Below are 16,480 nucleotides of genomic sequence, written 5' to 3'. Positions count from 1 at the left end.
ATTCCGGTTAATTATGACCAGAACACAGTATGCTGTTATCATTATTATTCCGGTTAATTATGACCAGAACACAGTGTGTTGTTATCATTATTATTCCGGTTAATTATGACCAGAACACAGTGTGCTGTTATCATTATTATTCCGGTTAATTATGACCAGAACACAGTGTACTGTTATCATTATTATTCCGGTTAATTATGACCAGAACACAGTGTGTTATCATTATTATTCCGGTTAATTATGTCCAGAACACAGTGCTATCATTATCATTCCGGTTAATTATGTGATAACGCATCGCAACTCAATGAAGATATTTTGATGTCAGCAGGCACGATTGAGAGTTGAGTTGTATGTTTGCGTGTGCGTGTGGGCGTGCGCGCGCGCGCGCGCGGATGTGTGTGTGTGTGTACGTGCATAAGAGGGCGGGGTGTGAAAGTGACGATTCCGAAAACATAGGTCAACAAAAATTGATACACTGATTTGTTTGTTGTTTTTCAGTGAGCCCTGTATAAATAATCACTGAAGCAAAAAGCAACATAATGCACAGTAGCCAATAAACGTAGAGAAATAATAAAGAATAACAACCACTTGTACAAACACCAGTATTCGTCTTCGTTTTATTGCATGAAAAATGCCCCTGGCCGGTTCCATAGAACACAGTACAGTGGCAGTGTATCGATATTACAATTTACATACAGCTTCACACAGGACGCTCTCTCCCCTCTCTCTCGCAAACACCCACACACACACCACACTATCATGGAACAGACACCAACACGCATACACCATTAATCAAAGCTTGATATCATGGAAGGTATACACAAGTACTCGGTTACACATCTACCTACAATCCAGTATCAGTAGGCCTATAGTATGATTCAAAAACAAACTCTAGAAATGTGAATATATATATATATATATATATATATATATATATATATATATATATATATATATATATATATATATATATATATATATATATATATATACAGAGAGAGAGAGAGAGAGAGAGAGAGAGAGAGAGAGAGAGAGAGAGAGAGAATGAATGAATGAATGAATGAATGAATGAATCTTTATTTTCCAACGGTGAAGATATTAGCACTTTGGCCGACTTACACATCTGCCGTTGTTCTAAGAGACACACAAACATGTACGCATACAAATGTAGTTATACTTAATACTTAATACATGTATAATGTACGAGAGAGAGAGAGAGAGAGAGAGAGAGAGAGAGAGAGAGAGAAACAAATACTGAACCATGTTCATTCAGTTATATCGGATGTCTCCCATCCCAAGCCCAATCTCTCTCACAATCAGGAATGCATCATATATAGACAGACAGACAGACAGACAGATAGATCGATAGATAGACAGATAGATAGAAAGATAGATAGATAGACACATGGATAGACAGCCAGACAAATAACTCAGCGCCATCGCATTCATGTTGATCAAACAATCAGGCAAGTGCAAGGTGTTAACAACTACATTTCGGGTTAAACCAATCACCGAATCACCCAAACCGACGTTAGAGCTTGTACACATGATCACCATTCAAACAGTTTGGTTCAAGGTTCCATGATAAATCAGCCTGTGATTTGAAGGGGAAGTGGGGTTGAGGGTATCAAATTCTAAATAGTATTTCCAGATGGCTCACTGAACAAGCAACAACTGCTTTTTTGTTGTCGCTGTGGTTGTCGAAGCCATCTATAGAAAAGAGAAAGTAGATATGAACAAGTTAGAAAACAGGAAGTATGATGATGATGAAATACACGGGTTTGATGAGTGACATTCGGTGAAGCTGAATGCTAAAGCTCACGTAAAAGAACCCACGGCAACAAAAGGGTTGTCCCTGGCAAAATTCTGTAGAAAAATCCACTTCGATAGGAAAAACAAATAAAACTGCACGCAGGAAAAATACAAAAAAATGGGTGGCACTGTAGTATAGCGACGCGCTCTCCCTGGGAGAGCAGCCCGAATTTCACACAGAGAAATCTGTTGTGATAAAAAGAAATACAAATACAAATAGAGACAAGATCCGAACCACTGACACAGAACGCCTCACGTATGGGGCCCTGTTTACCCAGCCCCTGAATTACTGACCAGAACATGACGTCACAAAGAGACACGGCTTCCCGTAACATCAGGGCAGTGATGACATCACAGATTCCATTCCAATCTGTAACATCAGGGCAGTGTTGATAGCACAGATTCCATTCCAATTTGTAACATCAGGGCAGTGCTGATAGCACAGATTCCATTCCAATCTGTAACATCAGGGCAGTGCTGATAGCACAGATTCCATTCCAATATGTAACATCAGGGCAGTGCTGATAGCACAGATTCCATTCCAATCTGTAACATCAGGGCAGTGATGACATCACAGATTCCATTCCAATCTGTAACATCAGGGCAGTGCTGACATCACAGATTCCATTCCAATCTGTAACATCAGGGCAGTGCTGATAGCACAGATTCCATTCCAAATTGTAACATCAGGGCAGTGTTGATAGCACAGATTCCATTCCAAATTGTAACATCAGGGCAGTGTTGATAGCACAGATTCCATTCCAATCTGTAACATCAGGGCAGTGTTGACAGCACAGATTCCATTCCAATCTGTAACATCAGGGCAGTGTTGACATCACAGATTCCATTCCAATATGTAACATCAGGGCAGTGTTGATAGCACAAATTCCATTCCAATTTGTGACATCAGGGCAGTGTTGATAGCACAGATTCCATTCCAATATGTAACATCAGGGCAGTGTTGATAGCACAAATTCCATTCCAATTTGTGACATCAGGGCAGTGTTGATAGCACAGATTCCATTCCAATCTGTAACATCAGGGCAGTGTTGACAGCACAGATTCCATTCCAATATGTAACATCAGGGCAGTGTTGACAGCACAAATTCCATTCCAATTTGTGACATCAGGGCAGTGTTGACATCAAAGATTCCATTCCAATCTGTAACATCAGGACAGTGTTGACAGCACAGATTCCATTCCAATATGTAACATCAGGGCAGTGTTGACAGCACAGATTCCATTCCAATATGTAACATCAGGGCAGTGTTGATAGCACAAATTCCATTCCAATTTGTGACATCAGGGCAGTGTTGACATCAAAGATTCCATTCCAATCTGTAACATCAGGACAGTGTTGACAGCACAGATTCCATTCCAATATGTAACATCAGGGCAGTGTTGACAGCACAGATTCCATTCCAATCTGTAACATCAGGGCAGTGATGACATCAAAGATTCCATTCCAATCTGTAACATCAGGGCAGTGATGACAGCACAGATTCCATTCCAATCTGTAACATCAGGGCAGTGTTGACAGCACAGATTCCATTCCAATATGTAACATCAGGGCAGTGTTGACAGCACAGATTCCATTCCAATCTGTAACATCAGGGCAGTGTTGACAGCACAGATTCCATTCCAATATGTAACATCAGGGCAGTGTTGACAGCACAGAGTGATTCCAAATTGTAACATCAGGGCAGTGTTGACAGCGCAGATTCCATTCCAATCTGTAACATCAGGGCAGTGTTGACAGCGCAGATTCCATTCCAATCTGTAACATCAGGGCAGTGTTGACAGCACAGATTCCACTCCAATTTGTAACATCAGAGCAGTGATGACAGCGCAGATTCCATTCCAATCTGTAACATCAAAGCAGTGATGACAGCACAGATTCCATTCCAATCTGCAACATCAGGGCAGTGTTGACAGCACAGATTCCATTCCAATTTGTAACATCAGGGCAGTGTTGACAGCACAGATTCCATTCCAATTTGTAACATCAGAGCAGTGTTGACAGCGCAGATTCCATTCCAATTTGTAACATCAGAGCAGTGTTGACAGCGCAGATTCCATTCCAATTTGTAACATCAGGGCAGTGTTGACAGCACAGATTCCATTCCAATTTGTAACATCAGGGCAGTGTTGACAGCACAGATTCCATTCCAATTTGTAACATCTGGGCAGTGTTGACAGCACAGATTCCATTCCAATCTGTAACATCAGGGCAGTGTTGACAGCACATATTGATTCCAAATTGTAACATGATCTGATGCTTTTCCTTTGTGTTTCTATGTTTGTATACTTTGTGTGCTTTTCCTTTGTGCTATGTTGTTACCTTGACGTGGCACTGCTCTGTGACAGGAATGCACCCCGAATTTCACGTTCAGATAACTTATATTCCATGGCAGTTCAATGAGATACAAACAAGACACACAGAACATCTTGTTGAAAGATTTGGGAAAGACAATGACGAGAAGAAAAGAGAGGGGATGGGGGCGAGAAAGCAAACAAAACGAGGCAAAGCCTTCAAGATTCCAGTGTGATAAGCACAACACAGGAATTAAGGAACACAGATACCATCTGACAACGCTGTGAGCCTTCTGACCCATCCTCCCTTCCACAAGGGACCACGTGTACATGCTGCTTCTCCGCCTCCGCTGACTCTGGAGCAATGACGAAAACTTAACAGCAATTACAATTATTGTGCTGTCACTATAACTTGTCACTGTATAAGGTTCGGTAAAAAGACAAAGTGTCGCTGAAAGATGTCAGCACTGCATCAAAACCTTTTCCTTTCAATTTCACCAAGTTCTGACCTTGACCTCTCGCTCTGTTGTCGTTTGATTGAAAGACCAGAAAGGTCCAAGTCATGACCACTATCCTACAAGTTTCATCCACTTGTGGCACTCGAGAAAATGCTACTGCTGAAGGTTACCACGGACAGACACTGTCTAAAAGACAGTCGAGTCTGGGTGATTACGTAGATCACTTGACACCAGTGAGAGTCTGCCCACTTGACACCAGTACGAGTCTGCCCACTTGACACCACAGTGAGAGTCTGCCCACTTGACACCACAGTGAGAGTCTGTCCACTTGACACCAGTGAGAGTCTGCCCACTTGACACCAGTGAGAGTCTGCCCACTTGACACCAGTGAGAGTCAAAACAAAAAGCCGACACGTGAGAAGAAAGAAAAGGAAGAGTAAACAGGAAAACAACTAATACATCAAACCACCACCACCATCAAACCCCAACACACTCCAACGACACCTCTGTACCTGTGTGAACACTGAACAAGCAAACAGGCCATAAAGATTGACACCTCATTCAGCCTTCGCTTCTCAACAAGCAGCTCATGCATGAGTCACGAGTTCAATGGAGGCTCAAGCCCAAGACAGCCGTGGGTCCGGAAGTCAGTGGAGGGCTGGAGTCTCTGGCTACGGAAGTCAGTGAAGGGCTGGAGTCTCTGGCTCCAGAAGTCAGTGAAGGGCGGAGTCTCTGGCTCCGGAAGTCAGTGAAGGGCTGGAGTCTCTGGCTACGGAAGTCAGTGAAGGGCTGGAGTCTCTGGCTACGGAAGTCAGTGGAGGGCTGGAGTCTCTGGCTCCAGAAGTCAGTGGAGGGCTGGAGTCTCTGGCTACGGAAGTCAGTGAAGGGCTGGAGTCTCTGGCTCCGGAAGTCAGTGAAGGGCTGGAGTCTCTGGCTCCGGAAAGTCAGTGAAGGGCTGAGTCTCTGGCTCCAGAAGTCAGTGAAGGGCTGGAGTCTCTGGCTCCAGAGTCACATCACGTGAGTGGAGTTCAAATAACTACTGGTTGTGCCCTTAAGGTCAAGGTGAGTCACGTGTCCACCGAAAGTCTTCATACGCTGTGACCCCCAGTGTCAAGTCACGTGCACACGGAAGGACATGCGCAGAACACTGTCACGTGCGCACAGAGGGCCACACGCTGCACACCAGCGTCACGTGCACACGGAAGAGCATCGTCAGGACACTAAGTCACGTGTCCACTGGAAGACTCGCGCAGAACAGGGTGGGGGTCATCACGTGTGGCAGAGGGTGGGGGTCATCACGTGTGGCAGAGGGTGGGGATCATCACGTGTGGCAGAGGGTGGGGGTCATCACGTGTGGCAGAGGGTGGGGGTCATCACGTGTGGCAGAGGGTGGGGGTCATCACGTGTGGCAGAGGGTGGGGGTCATCACGTGTGGCAGAGGGTGGGGGTCGTCAGGTGCAGAGAGAGGGGGTCGGGGGGTCATCACGTGCGGATCACACGCAGCGTTTGCGGAGCGCGGCCTCCAGAGCGGTGAAGGGGCTCTCCACCAGGGTGATGAGGAGGAAGGCCAGGCCGTAGGAACACAGCAGGGTGGACAGGAACATGTACACCTGACACAGCACAGCAACACACTGACCTGATGATGATGATGGTCATGATGATGGTGATGGTGATGGTGATGGTGATGATGATGATGATGGTGATGGTGATGATGATGTGATGGTGAAGATGATGGTGATGATGGTGGTGATGATGGTGATGGTGATGATGATGGTGATGGTGATGATTATGGTGATGATGGTGATGATTATGATGATGATGATGGTGATGATTATGGTGATGATGGTGATGATTATGATGATGATGGTGATGATGATGGTGATGGTGATGATGATGATGGTGAAGATGATGGTGATTATGATGGTGATGATGATGATGATGATGATGGTGAAGATGATGGTGATGATGATGATGGTGATGATTATGATGATGATGGTGATGATGATGGTGATGGTGAAGATGATTGTGATGATGGTGGTGATGACAACAACACCAACAGAACAAACCCACCCGGCTCAACACACTCACTCACGGCCCCCACTACACCCCCCTCCCACCATGTGACCCAAGACTAACCCACCCACTCACACACTCACTCATTCCCCAAATACACCCCTTCATCACCCTGTTACCCTGAACAAATCACCACCAACACCCCTTTCCAAAAGAACACACGCTCCAACACCTCGCCCTGTGACCCAAAACTAATCACCACCACCACCACCGCCCAAAAAACACACACTCCAACACCTCGCCCTGTGCCCCAGAACCAACCACCACCACCACCACCTCCCCCCAAAACACACACTCCAACACCTCGCCCTGTGCCCCAGAACCAAACACCACCACCACCACCTTCCCCCAAAACACACACTCCAACACCTCGCCCTGTGCCCCAGAACCAACCACCACCACCACCACCACCTTCCCAAAAAACACACAATCTAACACCTCGCCCTGTGCCCCAGAACTAACCACCACCACCACCACCACCACCACCACCGCCCAAAAAACACACACTCTAACACCTCGCCCTGTGCCCCAGAACCAACCAACCACCACCACCACCACCACCACCGCCACCTTCCCCCAAAACACACACTTCAACACCTCGCCCTGTGCCCCAGAACTAACCACCACCACCACCACCACCACCACCACCACCGCCCCAAAAACACACACTCCAACACCTCTCCCTGTGCCCCAGAACCAACCACCACCACCACCACCACCCCAAAAACACACACTCCAACACCTCTCCCTGTGCCCCAGAACCAACCACCACCACCACCACCACCCCAAAAAAACACACTCCAACACCTCTCCCTGTGACCCAGAACTCTGGTACCACCACCACCACACCCCCTCCCCGTCCTCCCCGCCCGGTGGCTGTGAGTGCAGACTGACGAGGGAGGTGAAGGTGACGGCGAGCGGTGCCCGTGCCGTGTTGAGCAGCAGCGTGAGGAGCACGGGGTGCAGCAGGTACACGCCGTACGTCGTGCGGCACAGCGGCAGGAACAGGTTCCACGACAGCACGCGGTACACCATCCCTGCACACACACACACACACACACACACACACACACACACACACACACAGAGGCATGCAGCAATCACACACACACACACACACACACACACACACACACACACACACACACACACAACCGCACACAAACACAAGGCATGCACGCACACACACACACACAACCGCACGTGCGCGCGCACGCACACACAAAGGCATGCACGCACTCATGCACACACGCACACGCACACGCACGCACACACACACACACACACACACACACACACACACAACCGCACACAAACACAAGGCATGCACGCACGCTCGCACGCACGCACGCACAGACAACCGCGGAAATGGAAACACACACACACACACACACACACACACACACACACACACACACACACACACACGCTCGCACACAGAAGCAAACACGTCCACGTTATTTTTCATTGGTGGATTGATGTAAAAATATATAAAAAATTCTAAACCAGCTGCTTATTGTCTTTACCGTCATGAATAATTAAAAAAAAAAAATAAAAAATAATAATAATAATAATAATAGGCACGTTCACACAAACACACACCCACACACTCACACACATTTCTTTTTTTCATAGATGGCTTGATGTAAAACACACAAAAAACAACACAGTTGTTGCCACAGACACCCTCACCTCCCTGCCCCCCGCCCCCTCCGACTCCACCCCCCCCCCCCCCCCCCACACACACACATACTCTCCAACCCTGCCCCCCCACACCACCCCAGTCACCACCCTGCCCCCCCACACACTCCCCCTACCCCCCACACCAACACTCACCTCCCTGCCCCACACACTCTCACGCACACACACTCCCCTCCCCTCCCCCCACAATAACCTCTCTATCCCGCCCCCTCACCCCACACACACACTCACCTCCCCCCCCCACACACACACCACCCACATTCACCTCCCCCCCCCTCCGCACACACACAGACTCACCTGCTCCCCCCCCCACACACACACTCACCTCCCCCCCACACACACACACTCACCTCCCCCACACACACACACACTCACCTCCCCCCACACACACACACTCACCTCCCCCCCCACACACACACTCACCTCCCCCCCCCACACACACACAAACTCACCTCCTCCCCCCCCCCACACACACACACTCACCTTCCCCCCCCCCACACTCACCTTCCCCCCCCACACACACACACACTCACCCTGCCCCCGCCCCCCACACACACTCACCTCCCCCCACACACACACACACACTCACCTCCCCTCGCCACACACACACTCACCTCTCCACACACACACACCTCTTCCCCCCACACACACTCACCTCCCCCACCCCCACACACATTCACCTCCCCACACACACACTCACCTCCCCCACCCCCACACACATTCACCTCCCCACACACACACTCACCTCCCCCACCTCCACACACACCTCTTCCCCCCCACCCCCCACACACATTCACCTCCCCACACACACACTCACCTCCCCCACCTCCACACACACCTCTTCCCCCCACACACACTCACCTCCCCCACCCCCACACACATTCACCTCCCCACACACACACTCACCTCCCCCACCTCCACACACACCTCTTCCCCCCCCCCCCCACACACACACTCACCTCCCCCATACACACACACTCACCTTCCCCCCACACACACACACACCTCCCCCCCCACACACATACTCACCTCCCCCCCCCCACACACACACACTCACCCCCCACCTACACACACACTCACCCCCCCCCCCCACACACACACACACACACTCACCTCCCCCCACCACCACACACACTCACCTCCCCCACCCAACACACACGCCTCCCCACCCCCACCCCCCCGCACACACACACACTCACACCCCCTTTCGCCCCCCCCCCCCCCCCACAAACACATACACACTCACCCCCACCCACCCACACACACACACACACTCACTCCCCCCCACACACACACACACTCAGCCCCCCCCCCACACACACACACACACACTCATCTCCCCCCCCCCCCCACACACACACACACTCACCTCCCCCCCCACACACACTCACCTCCCCCCGCTACACACACACTCACCTCCCTCCCACACACACACACTCACCTCCCCCCCACACACACTCACCTCCCCCCACTACACACACACTCACCTCCCTTCCACACACACACTCACCTCCCCCCCACACACACTCACCTCCCCCCACTACACACACTCACCTCCCTCCCACACACACACTCACCTCTCCCCCCCCACACACACACACACTCACCACACCCACCCACCCACACACACACACTCACCTCCCCTCCCCACACACACACACACACCTCCCCTCCCCACACACACACACTCACCTCCCACCCCCCCCTTCCGCACCCCCCTTCAATAACCTCCGTACCCCCCCCCCCCTTCCCCCCACACACTGACCTCCCTGCCCCACACTGCAGACGAAGATGATGAAGGCGACAGCCAGACACCACAGGGGGCGGGACAAGGCCTGGTACAGCGCGTGCTGTGTCACGTGCCACTGCCCCGCCCCCTCCCCGTTCCCCGCGTGACTCACGTACACCACCGTCCCCACCACCCCCAGTGACGTCATCCACCCGAGGATCAGCGGCGTCTGCACGGGTATGTAAAACGGGTGTTGGACACACGTCACATTCAGTCATGTGTCTTCATACAGCGGTTTCAGTCACTGCAGTAAGTTGTTATGTCAATGCATGTTACAAAGACCCCTTCCTAAAGTACCTTTTAGCAAGATATGAATGTGTATGTTACAAACAACCCTTCTACCATGCATACAACCAAGAAATGAACATAATTATATGTTTGAGTCAACTTTTCTACCATACACATGGCCATGATATGATTATACATGCTACAAAAAATCATCCACCAATGTTTGAATCAACTTTTCTACCATACACATGGCCATGATATGATTATAAATGCTACAAAAAAATCATCTACCAATCAAATCTCTCTCTCTCTCTCTCCCTCACACACACACACACACACACACACACACACACACACACACACATATATATATATATATATATATATATATACATACATACATACATACATATATATATATATATATATATATATATATATATATATAAAGATACAAACAACCCTTCTATACTATAAACATTAATATATACATCCATGAAATGAATCTGTTATTTCAATAAAGACTCCGTCATTAAACTACGTGCAGTTATGGCCATGTGGAGGACACATTTACATAGCCACTCACATTGTGGTCACTGGCCTGAGGGGTGTGCGGTGTCTGCACGACGTGATCATGGTCAGTACAGACACCAGGTCCGCACTGGAGCGGGGAGAAAGAAGTCAACATTTTTGACTCACTTGTGTAAACAAAGTGAGTCTATGTTTTAACCCGGTGTTCGGTTGTCTGTGTGTGTGTGTGTGTGTCTGTGTGTCCGTGGTAAACTTTAACATTGACATTTTCTCTGCAAATACTTTGTCAGTTGACACCAAATTAGGCATAAAAATAGGAAAAATTCAGTTCTTCCCAGTCATCTAGTTTAAAACAATATTGCACCTCTGGGATGGGCACAAAAAAATAGAAAAAATGAAGCCTAATTATATGCAAACTGCATTTACTGTTATATTTATATTTTTTGTATTCTCTAAACTTGGCACTTTGATCTGATATTCTAACCCAACAACAAGAGCAGTCATTATTATCATTTTTTGTTCAAACGGAACTTCTTTTGCTAAGCATGGAAGTTTTATTTATTTTGCAAACGTTTTGGTGCAGATAATAAAAAAAAGGGAAATTACTCTGCAATGCTAGGGGACTTAATTTGCTTTAAACTGATCTTTCTCATCTTAAACATTACATTTTGAAATTATACTCAATACATAAAAAGCTTGGATTTTTTTTTTAAAGTGTATCACAAGTGAGTCTTGAAGGCCTTGCCTCTCTTGTTCTGTATTGTTTGGTCCGAAACTGTCCTGAGACCTTGCAGTTTACACAGGACACAGGGTGTGTTGATTCTGTGCCTGTCTCCCAGGAACTGATACAATGCTGATTTACTGGCGGAGTGGAGTGGACAATGTGAAAAAGAAGAGTGAAAAAAAGAGTAACATCAAAAACGTGGCTGATCCTTGCGCCCTATGCGTATCGATCAAGACCTAGTGAATTCAAATAACACAATATAATTTAATTACTTGTTGCATATTGCCTAACAGGCGGTCTTTTGTCCACATCTTTCAACAAAGCAGACATTTAAAAACAAGGCAATTGAAACAGTTCTCAACAAAAAGTACTCATGTATCATTCACCAGAACATTGACGTTGGGCATGCAGATGATATTTCAGGACTATCCACTGTGCATGAAAAGCAGACCGGGTCCATCCTTTTCTTCCAAACAGAAACGTCTGGACAGCCAAAAGTGAGAAACCCATGTGGTCTGCAGACAACTTGACAATGAAAAAATCAATGTGGAGCCTCGCGCATATATTTCGGCCTAATTTCAAAATGTTTAGGTGTTTTTTGTATCCAAAAACCATGTACAGAACGTTGATGACAACATCTTCACCCACAGAGATTCACTGTCCGTTGTGTGTGCAGTAAGTATGGTCCGTCAGGTGACTAGCAAATGATCCCTACATTCATGACAATACTTTACGCTGCACTTAAGACTCCAAGATACACGGTCGACGTTAAGTGATACAGGACAGCAAATTAATGATAACCATTACCAAATGAACGGGGTATCCATGTGTTAACATTATTTCACACTCCTAACTTCCTGATCAACGACAAAGCCAGTGTACCAAAGCTGGTTTAATCATCACGAGTTGAAAGCCGATTTTGCCAGTCATACTTGACTAGTTATGTGAGTTTACCAATAATGTCGACTGATTCCGAAACGACGGCATGATATTCAAAGATAACTGAATAATTACAGCTGATTAAAGCACCGTCAACGCTACAGTCACGTGCATAATAGTTCAGTGCTGTGACGCAAACTGTGGCAGGTTGTAACGACGTTCACCAAACGAACCAGGACCACGCTGATAGAGCCAATCACACCCACAGCCCACAGTGACGGACGTCGTTAGCAACACCCACATGGCTAGGGTGATCACGGCCACACGAAGGATGGTGGCCAATCAGAGACACCCGCCCCTCCACTCCATTCCCCCCCCCACTTCACACCGTGTGACAATCAGCCCCTGTGACGTCAGACAAGCTGACATGCAGCAAGGTAACGGGCTGTTCTTCATCGGGGTCAGAACCACGGGGGGGGCGGGGGGGGGATGATTGAATACCAACTCACAGGATTTGTTCGCAAAGTCAGAGAGTTTTCAACAAAGGCAATAATGCCTGAAGGAAAAGACGGAGAAATTGTGTGTGTGCCTACGTGTGTGTGTGTGTGTGTGTGTGTGTGTGTGTGTAACTTGTGTGTGTAACTGAGTTGACTGTAAGAAAGAAAGAGTGAGAGAAAACTATGTGCGTACGTATGCATGTACGTTATGTGTGTAAGCACATACTGGGTATGTAAAACGACAATGTAATAGTATTGTAACATATTCTTAAAACAAAGTTACACAGTCTTTGATTTTATTCCACATGCTGAAATTTCCTCTGTGTGTGATTTTTTTTCTTTCTTTCTTTTTTTTTTCATCAGCAACGAACTTTGATTTTGTTAATCATCATCTTCACTGCTCAAATGGCTATTACGGTCATATTAATGGGGAGCATGTCAATGTTCCCTCAGGTCTATATTCCCCCAGGCCTATGTTCCTCCCAGATCAATATCCCCCATATTCCCCCAGGTCTATATTCCTCCAGGTCTATATTTCCAAAGGCCTATGTTCCCCCAGGTCTATATTTCCAAAGGCCTATGTTCTCCCAGGTCTATATTTCCAAAGGCCTATGTTCCCCCAGGTCTATATTTCCAAAGGCCTATGTTCTCCCAGGTCTATATTCCCCCAGGTCTATATTCCCCCAGGTCTATATTCCTCCAGGTCTACATTCCCACGGGTCTATATTTCCAAAGGCCTGTGTTCCCCTAGGTCTATATTCCCCCAGGTCTATATTTCCAAAGGTCTATATTCCTCCAGGTCTATATTTCCAAAGGCTTATATTCCCCCAGGTCTATATTCCCCCAGGTCTACATTCCCACAGGTCTATATTCCCACAGGTCTATGTTCCCCCAGGTCTATATTTCCAAAGGCCTATATTCCTCATTATTATGACGTCCTGACCACTACAGACCACCACTCATTATTATGACGTCCTGACCACTACAGACCACCACTCATTATTATGACGTTCTCACCACTACAGACCACCACTCATTATTATGACGTCCTGACCACTGCAGACCACCACTCATTATAACGTCCTGACCACTACAGACTACCACTCATTATAACGTCCTGACCACTACAGACCACCACTCATTATTATGACGTCCTGACCACTACAGACCACCACTCATTATTATGACGTCCTGACCACTACAGACCACCACTCATTATAACGTCCTGACCACTACAGACCACCACTCATTATTATAACGTCCTGACCACTACAGATCACCACTCATTATTATGACGTCCTGACCTACAGAGCACCACTCATTATTATGACGTCCTGACGATTACAGACCACCACTCATTATTATGACGTCCTGACCACTACAGACCACCACTCATTATTATGACGTCCTGACCACTACAGACCATCACTCATTATTATAACGTCCTGACCACTACAGACCATCACTCATTATTATAACGTCATGACCACTACAGACCACCACTCATTATTATAACGTCCTGACCACTACAGATCACCACTCATTATTATGACGTCCTGACCTACAGAGCACCACTCATTATTATGACGTCCTGACGATTACAGACCACCACTCATTATTATGACGTCCTGACCACTACAGACTACCACTCATTATTATGACGTCCTGACCACTACAGACCACCACTCATTATTATGACGTCCTGACCACTACAGACCACCACTCATTATTATGACGTCCTGACCACTACAGACCACCACTCATTATTATGACGTCCTGACCACTACAGACCACCACTCATTATAACGTCCTGACCACTACAGACCACCACTCATTATTATAACGTCCTGACCACTACAGACCTCCACTCATTATTATGACGTCCTGACCACTGCAGACCACCACTCATTATTATGACGTCCTGACCACTACAGACCACCACTCATTATTATGACGTCCTGACCACTACAGACCTCCACTCATTATTATGACGTCCTGACCACTGCAGACCACCACTCATTATTGTGACGTCCTGACCACTGCAGACTACCACTCATTATAACGTCCTGACCACTACAATTCACCACTGATCACCGACGACAACTGACCAAAAAACAAACAAACCCCAAAACAACTGAGGGCACGTCAGACACAGTGACAACGCCTCACCAATGTAAAACCCTGGTGACGTGCATCAACCAATAACGTTTCAACAAACAACAACATCCCAGTAAAACCATCCCAGTGACAGAGCTGAGATACCCGTGTCAGGCCAGTCAACCAATAACGTTTCAACAAACAACAACAACATCCCAATAAAACCACCCCAGTGACAGAGCTGAGATACGGGTGTCGGGCCAGTCAACCAATAACGTTTCAACAAACAACAACATCCCAATAAAACCACCCCAGTGACAGAGCTGAGATACCCGTGTCAGGCCAGTCAACCAATAACGTTTCAACAAACAACAACAACATCCCAATAAAACCACCCCAGTGACAGAGCTGAGATACGGGTGTCAGGCCAGTCAACCAATAACGTTTCAACAAACAACATCCCAATAAAACCATCCCAGTGACAGAGCTGAGATCGGGTGTCTGGCCAGTCAACCAATAACGTTTCAACAAACAACATCCCAATAAAACCACCCCAGTGACAGAGCTGAGATCGGGTGTCTGGCCAGTCAACCAATAATGTTTCAACAAACAACATCCCAATAAAACCACCCCAGTAACAGAGCTGACATACGGCCCACTGCTCTAAAAACAGATGGATAGCTCCTTGGCCAGGAAAACTGAAGCCAGCTGGACGCCATACTGACACTCGTATCCAGCTGTCAGTCCGTTGAGAAGTCAACTGCTAACTGGTGGTTCTCATCACTTTCCTTTCCTAAACTTTACTCTCTCCCCTTCTGTCTGTATTTTTCTGTCTGTCACTCACTCATTTCATTTGCCTGAAGAAGAGCCTGTGGCTCAATACGTCCTCTTTTATCCCACGTAAGTCGACTTTTACCAAGATTCTCTACTAGCTGGTGGTAGTTTCTGAACTGTAACCGTGTATCTTCTATGAAATCGTGTTATGCTTGCCCCCACGACTTGCCGCATGTTATGTCTTCTTTGATATCTGCCACTTGTTTATCTACCAAACAGTGACATGTAGCGCAAACTTGCTGTGGAGGCACACACAGGAATGTCAGCTTAACTAACGCCGCAATCAAGTGAAAGCTTGCCGTGAAGCAGTCATTGCAGCCAGCTAAGCTACATATATGATGTTACCGCTTCGTGCTGTACGGACAAGAGTAGCAAAATGGCTGACTGAACACTTCCGCTGGCTCCAGTTAGCAAAGGGGCTCAAAGAAGGCATGCGCTGTCCACCTATTTTTATCTCAGTGTGCCGAGTCACCTACCTTCCTGAAGAACACCTGTCGGCGGGTGGCGTGCAGGAAGTAGCCCAGCCCCATCCCCACAGCGAAGG

At 47.4% G+C, this 16,480-nt stretch overlaps 1 protein-coding gene across 2 annotated transcripts in view; it reads right to left on the bottom strand.

Annotated features, from left to right (window-relative positions):
* Positions 1 to 6,051: 6,051 nt before the first annotated feature.
* Positions 6,052 to 16,480, bottom strand: part of LOC143290596 (uncharacterized) — a 79,804-nt gene continuing 69,375 nt past the window's right edge. For both annotated transcript variants that reach the window (XM_076600184.1, XM_076600185.1), the window contains exons 14-17: positions 16,413 to 16,480; positions 10,123 to 10,315; positions 7,551 to 7,693; positions 6,052 to 6,193 (exon numbers count right to left, since the gene is read on the bottom strand). The exon at positions 16,413 to 16,480 is cut by the window's right edge and continues 56 nt beyond it. In XM_076600184.1, coding sequence (XP_076456299.1) covers positions 6,077 to 6,193; positions 7,551 to 7,693; positions 10,123 to 10,315; positions 16,413 to 16,480 — 521 coding nt within the window. In that variant the 3' untranslated portion in view covers positions 6,052 to 6,076. The remainder of the gene's footprint in view (positions 6,194 to 7,550; positions 7,694 to 10,122; positions 10,316 to 16,412) is intronic.

Source organism: Babylonia areolata, chromosome 15 (assembly GCF_041734735.1).
Source record: "Babylonia areolata isolate BAREFJ2019XMU chromosome 15, ASM4173473v1, whole genome shotgun sequence".
NCBI classification, from domain to species: Eukaryota; Metazoa; Mollusca; class Gastropoda; order Neogastropoda; family Buccinidae; genus Babylonia; species Babylonia areolata.
This window is presented reverse-complemented; position numbering and strand designations above follow the sequence as displayed.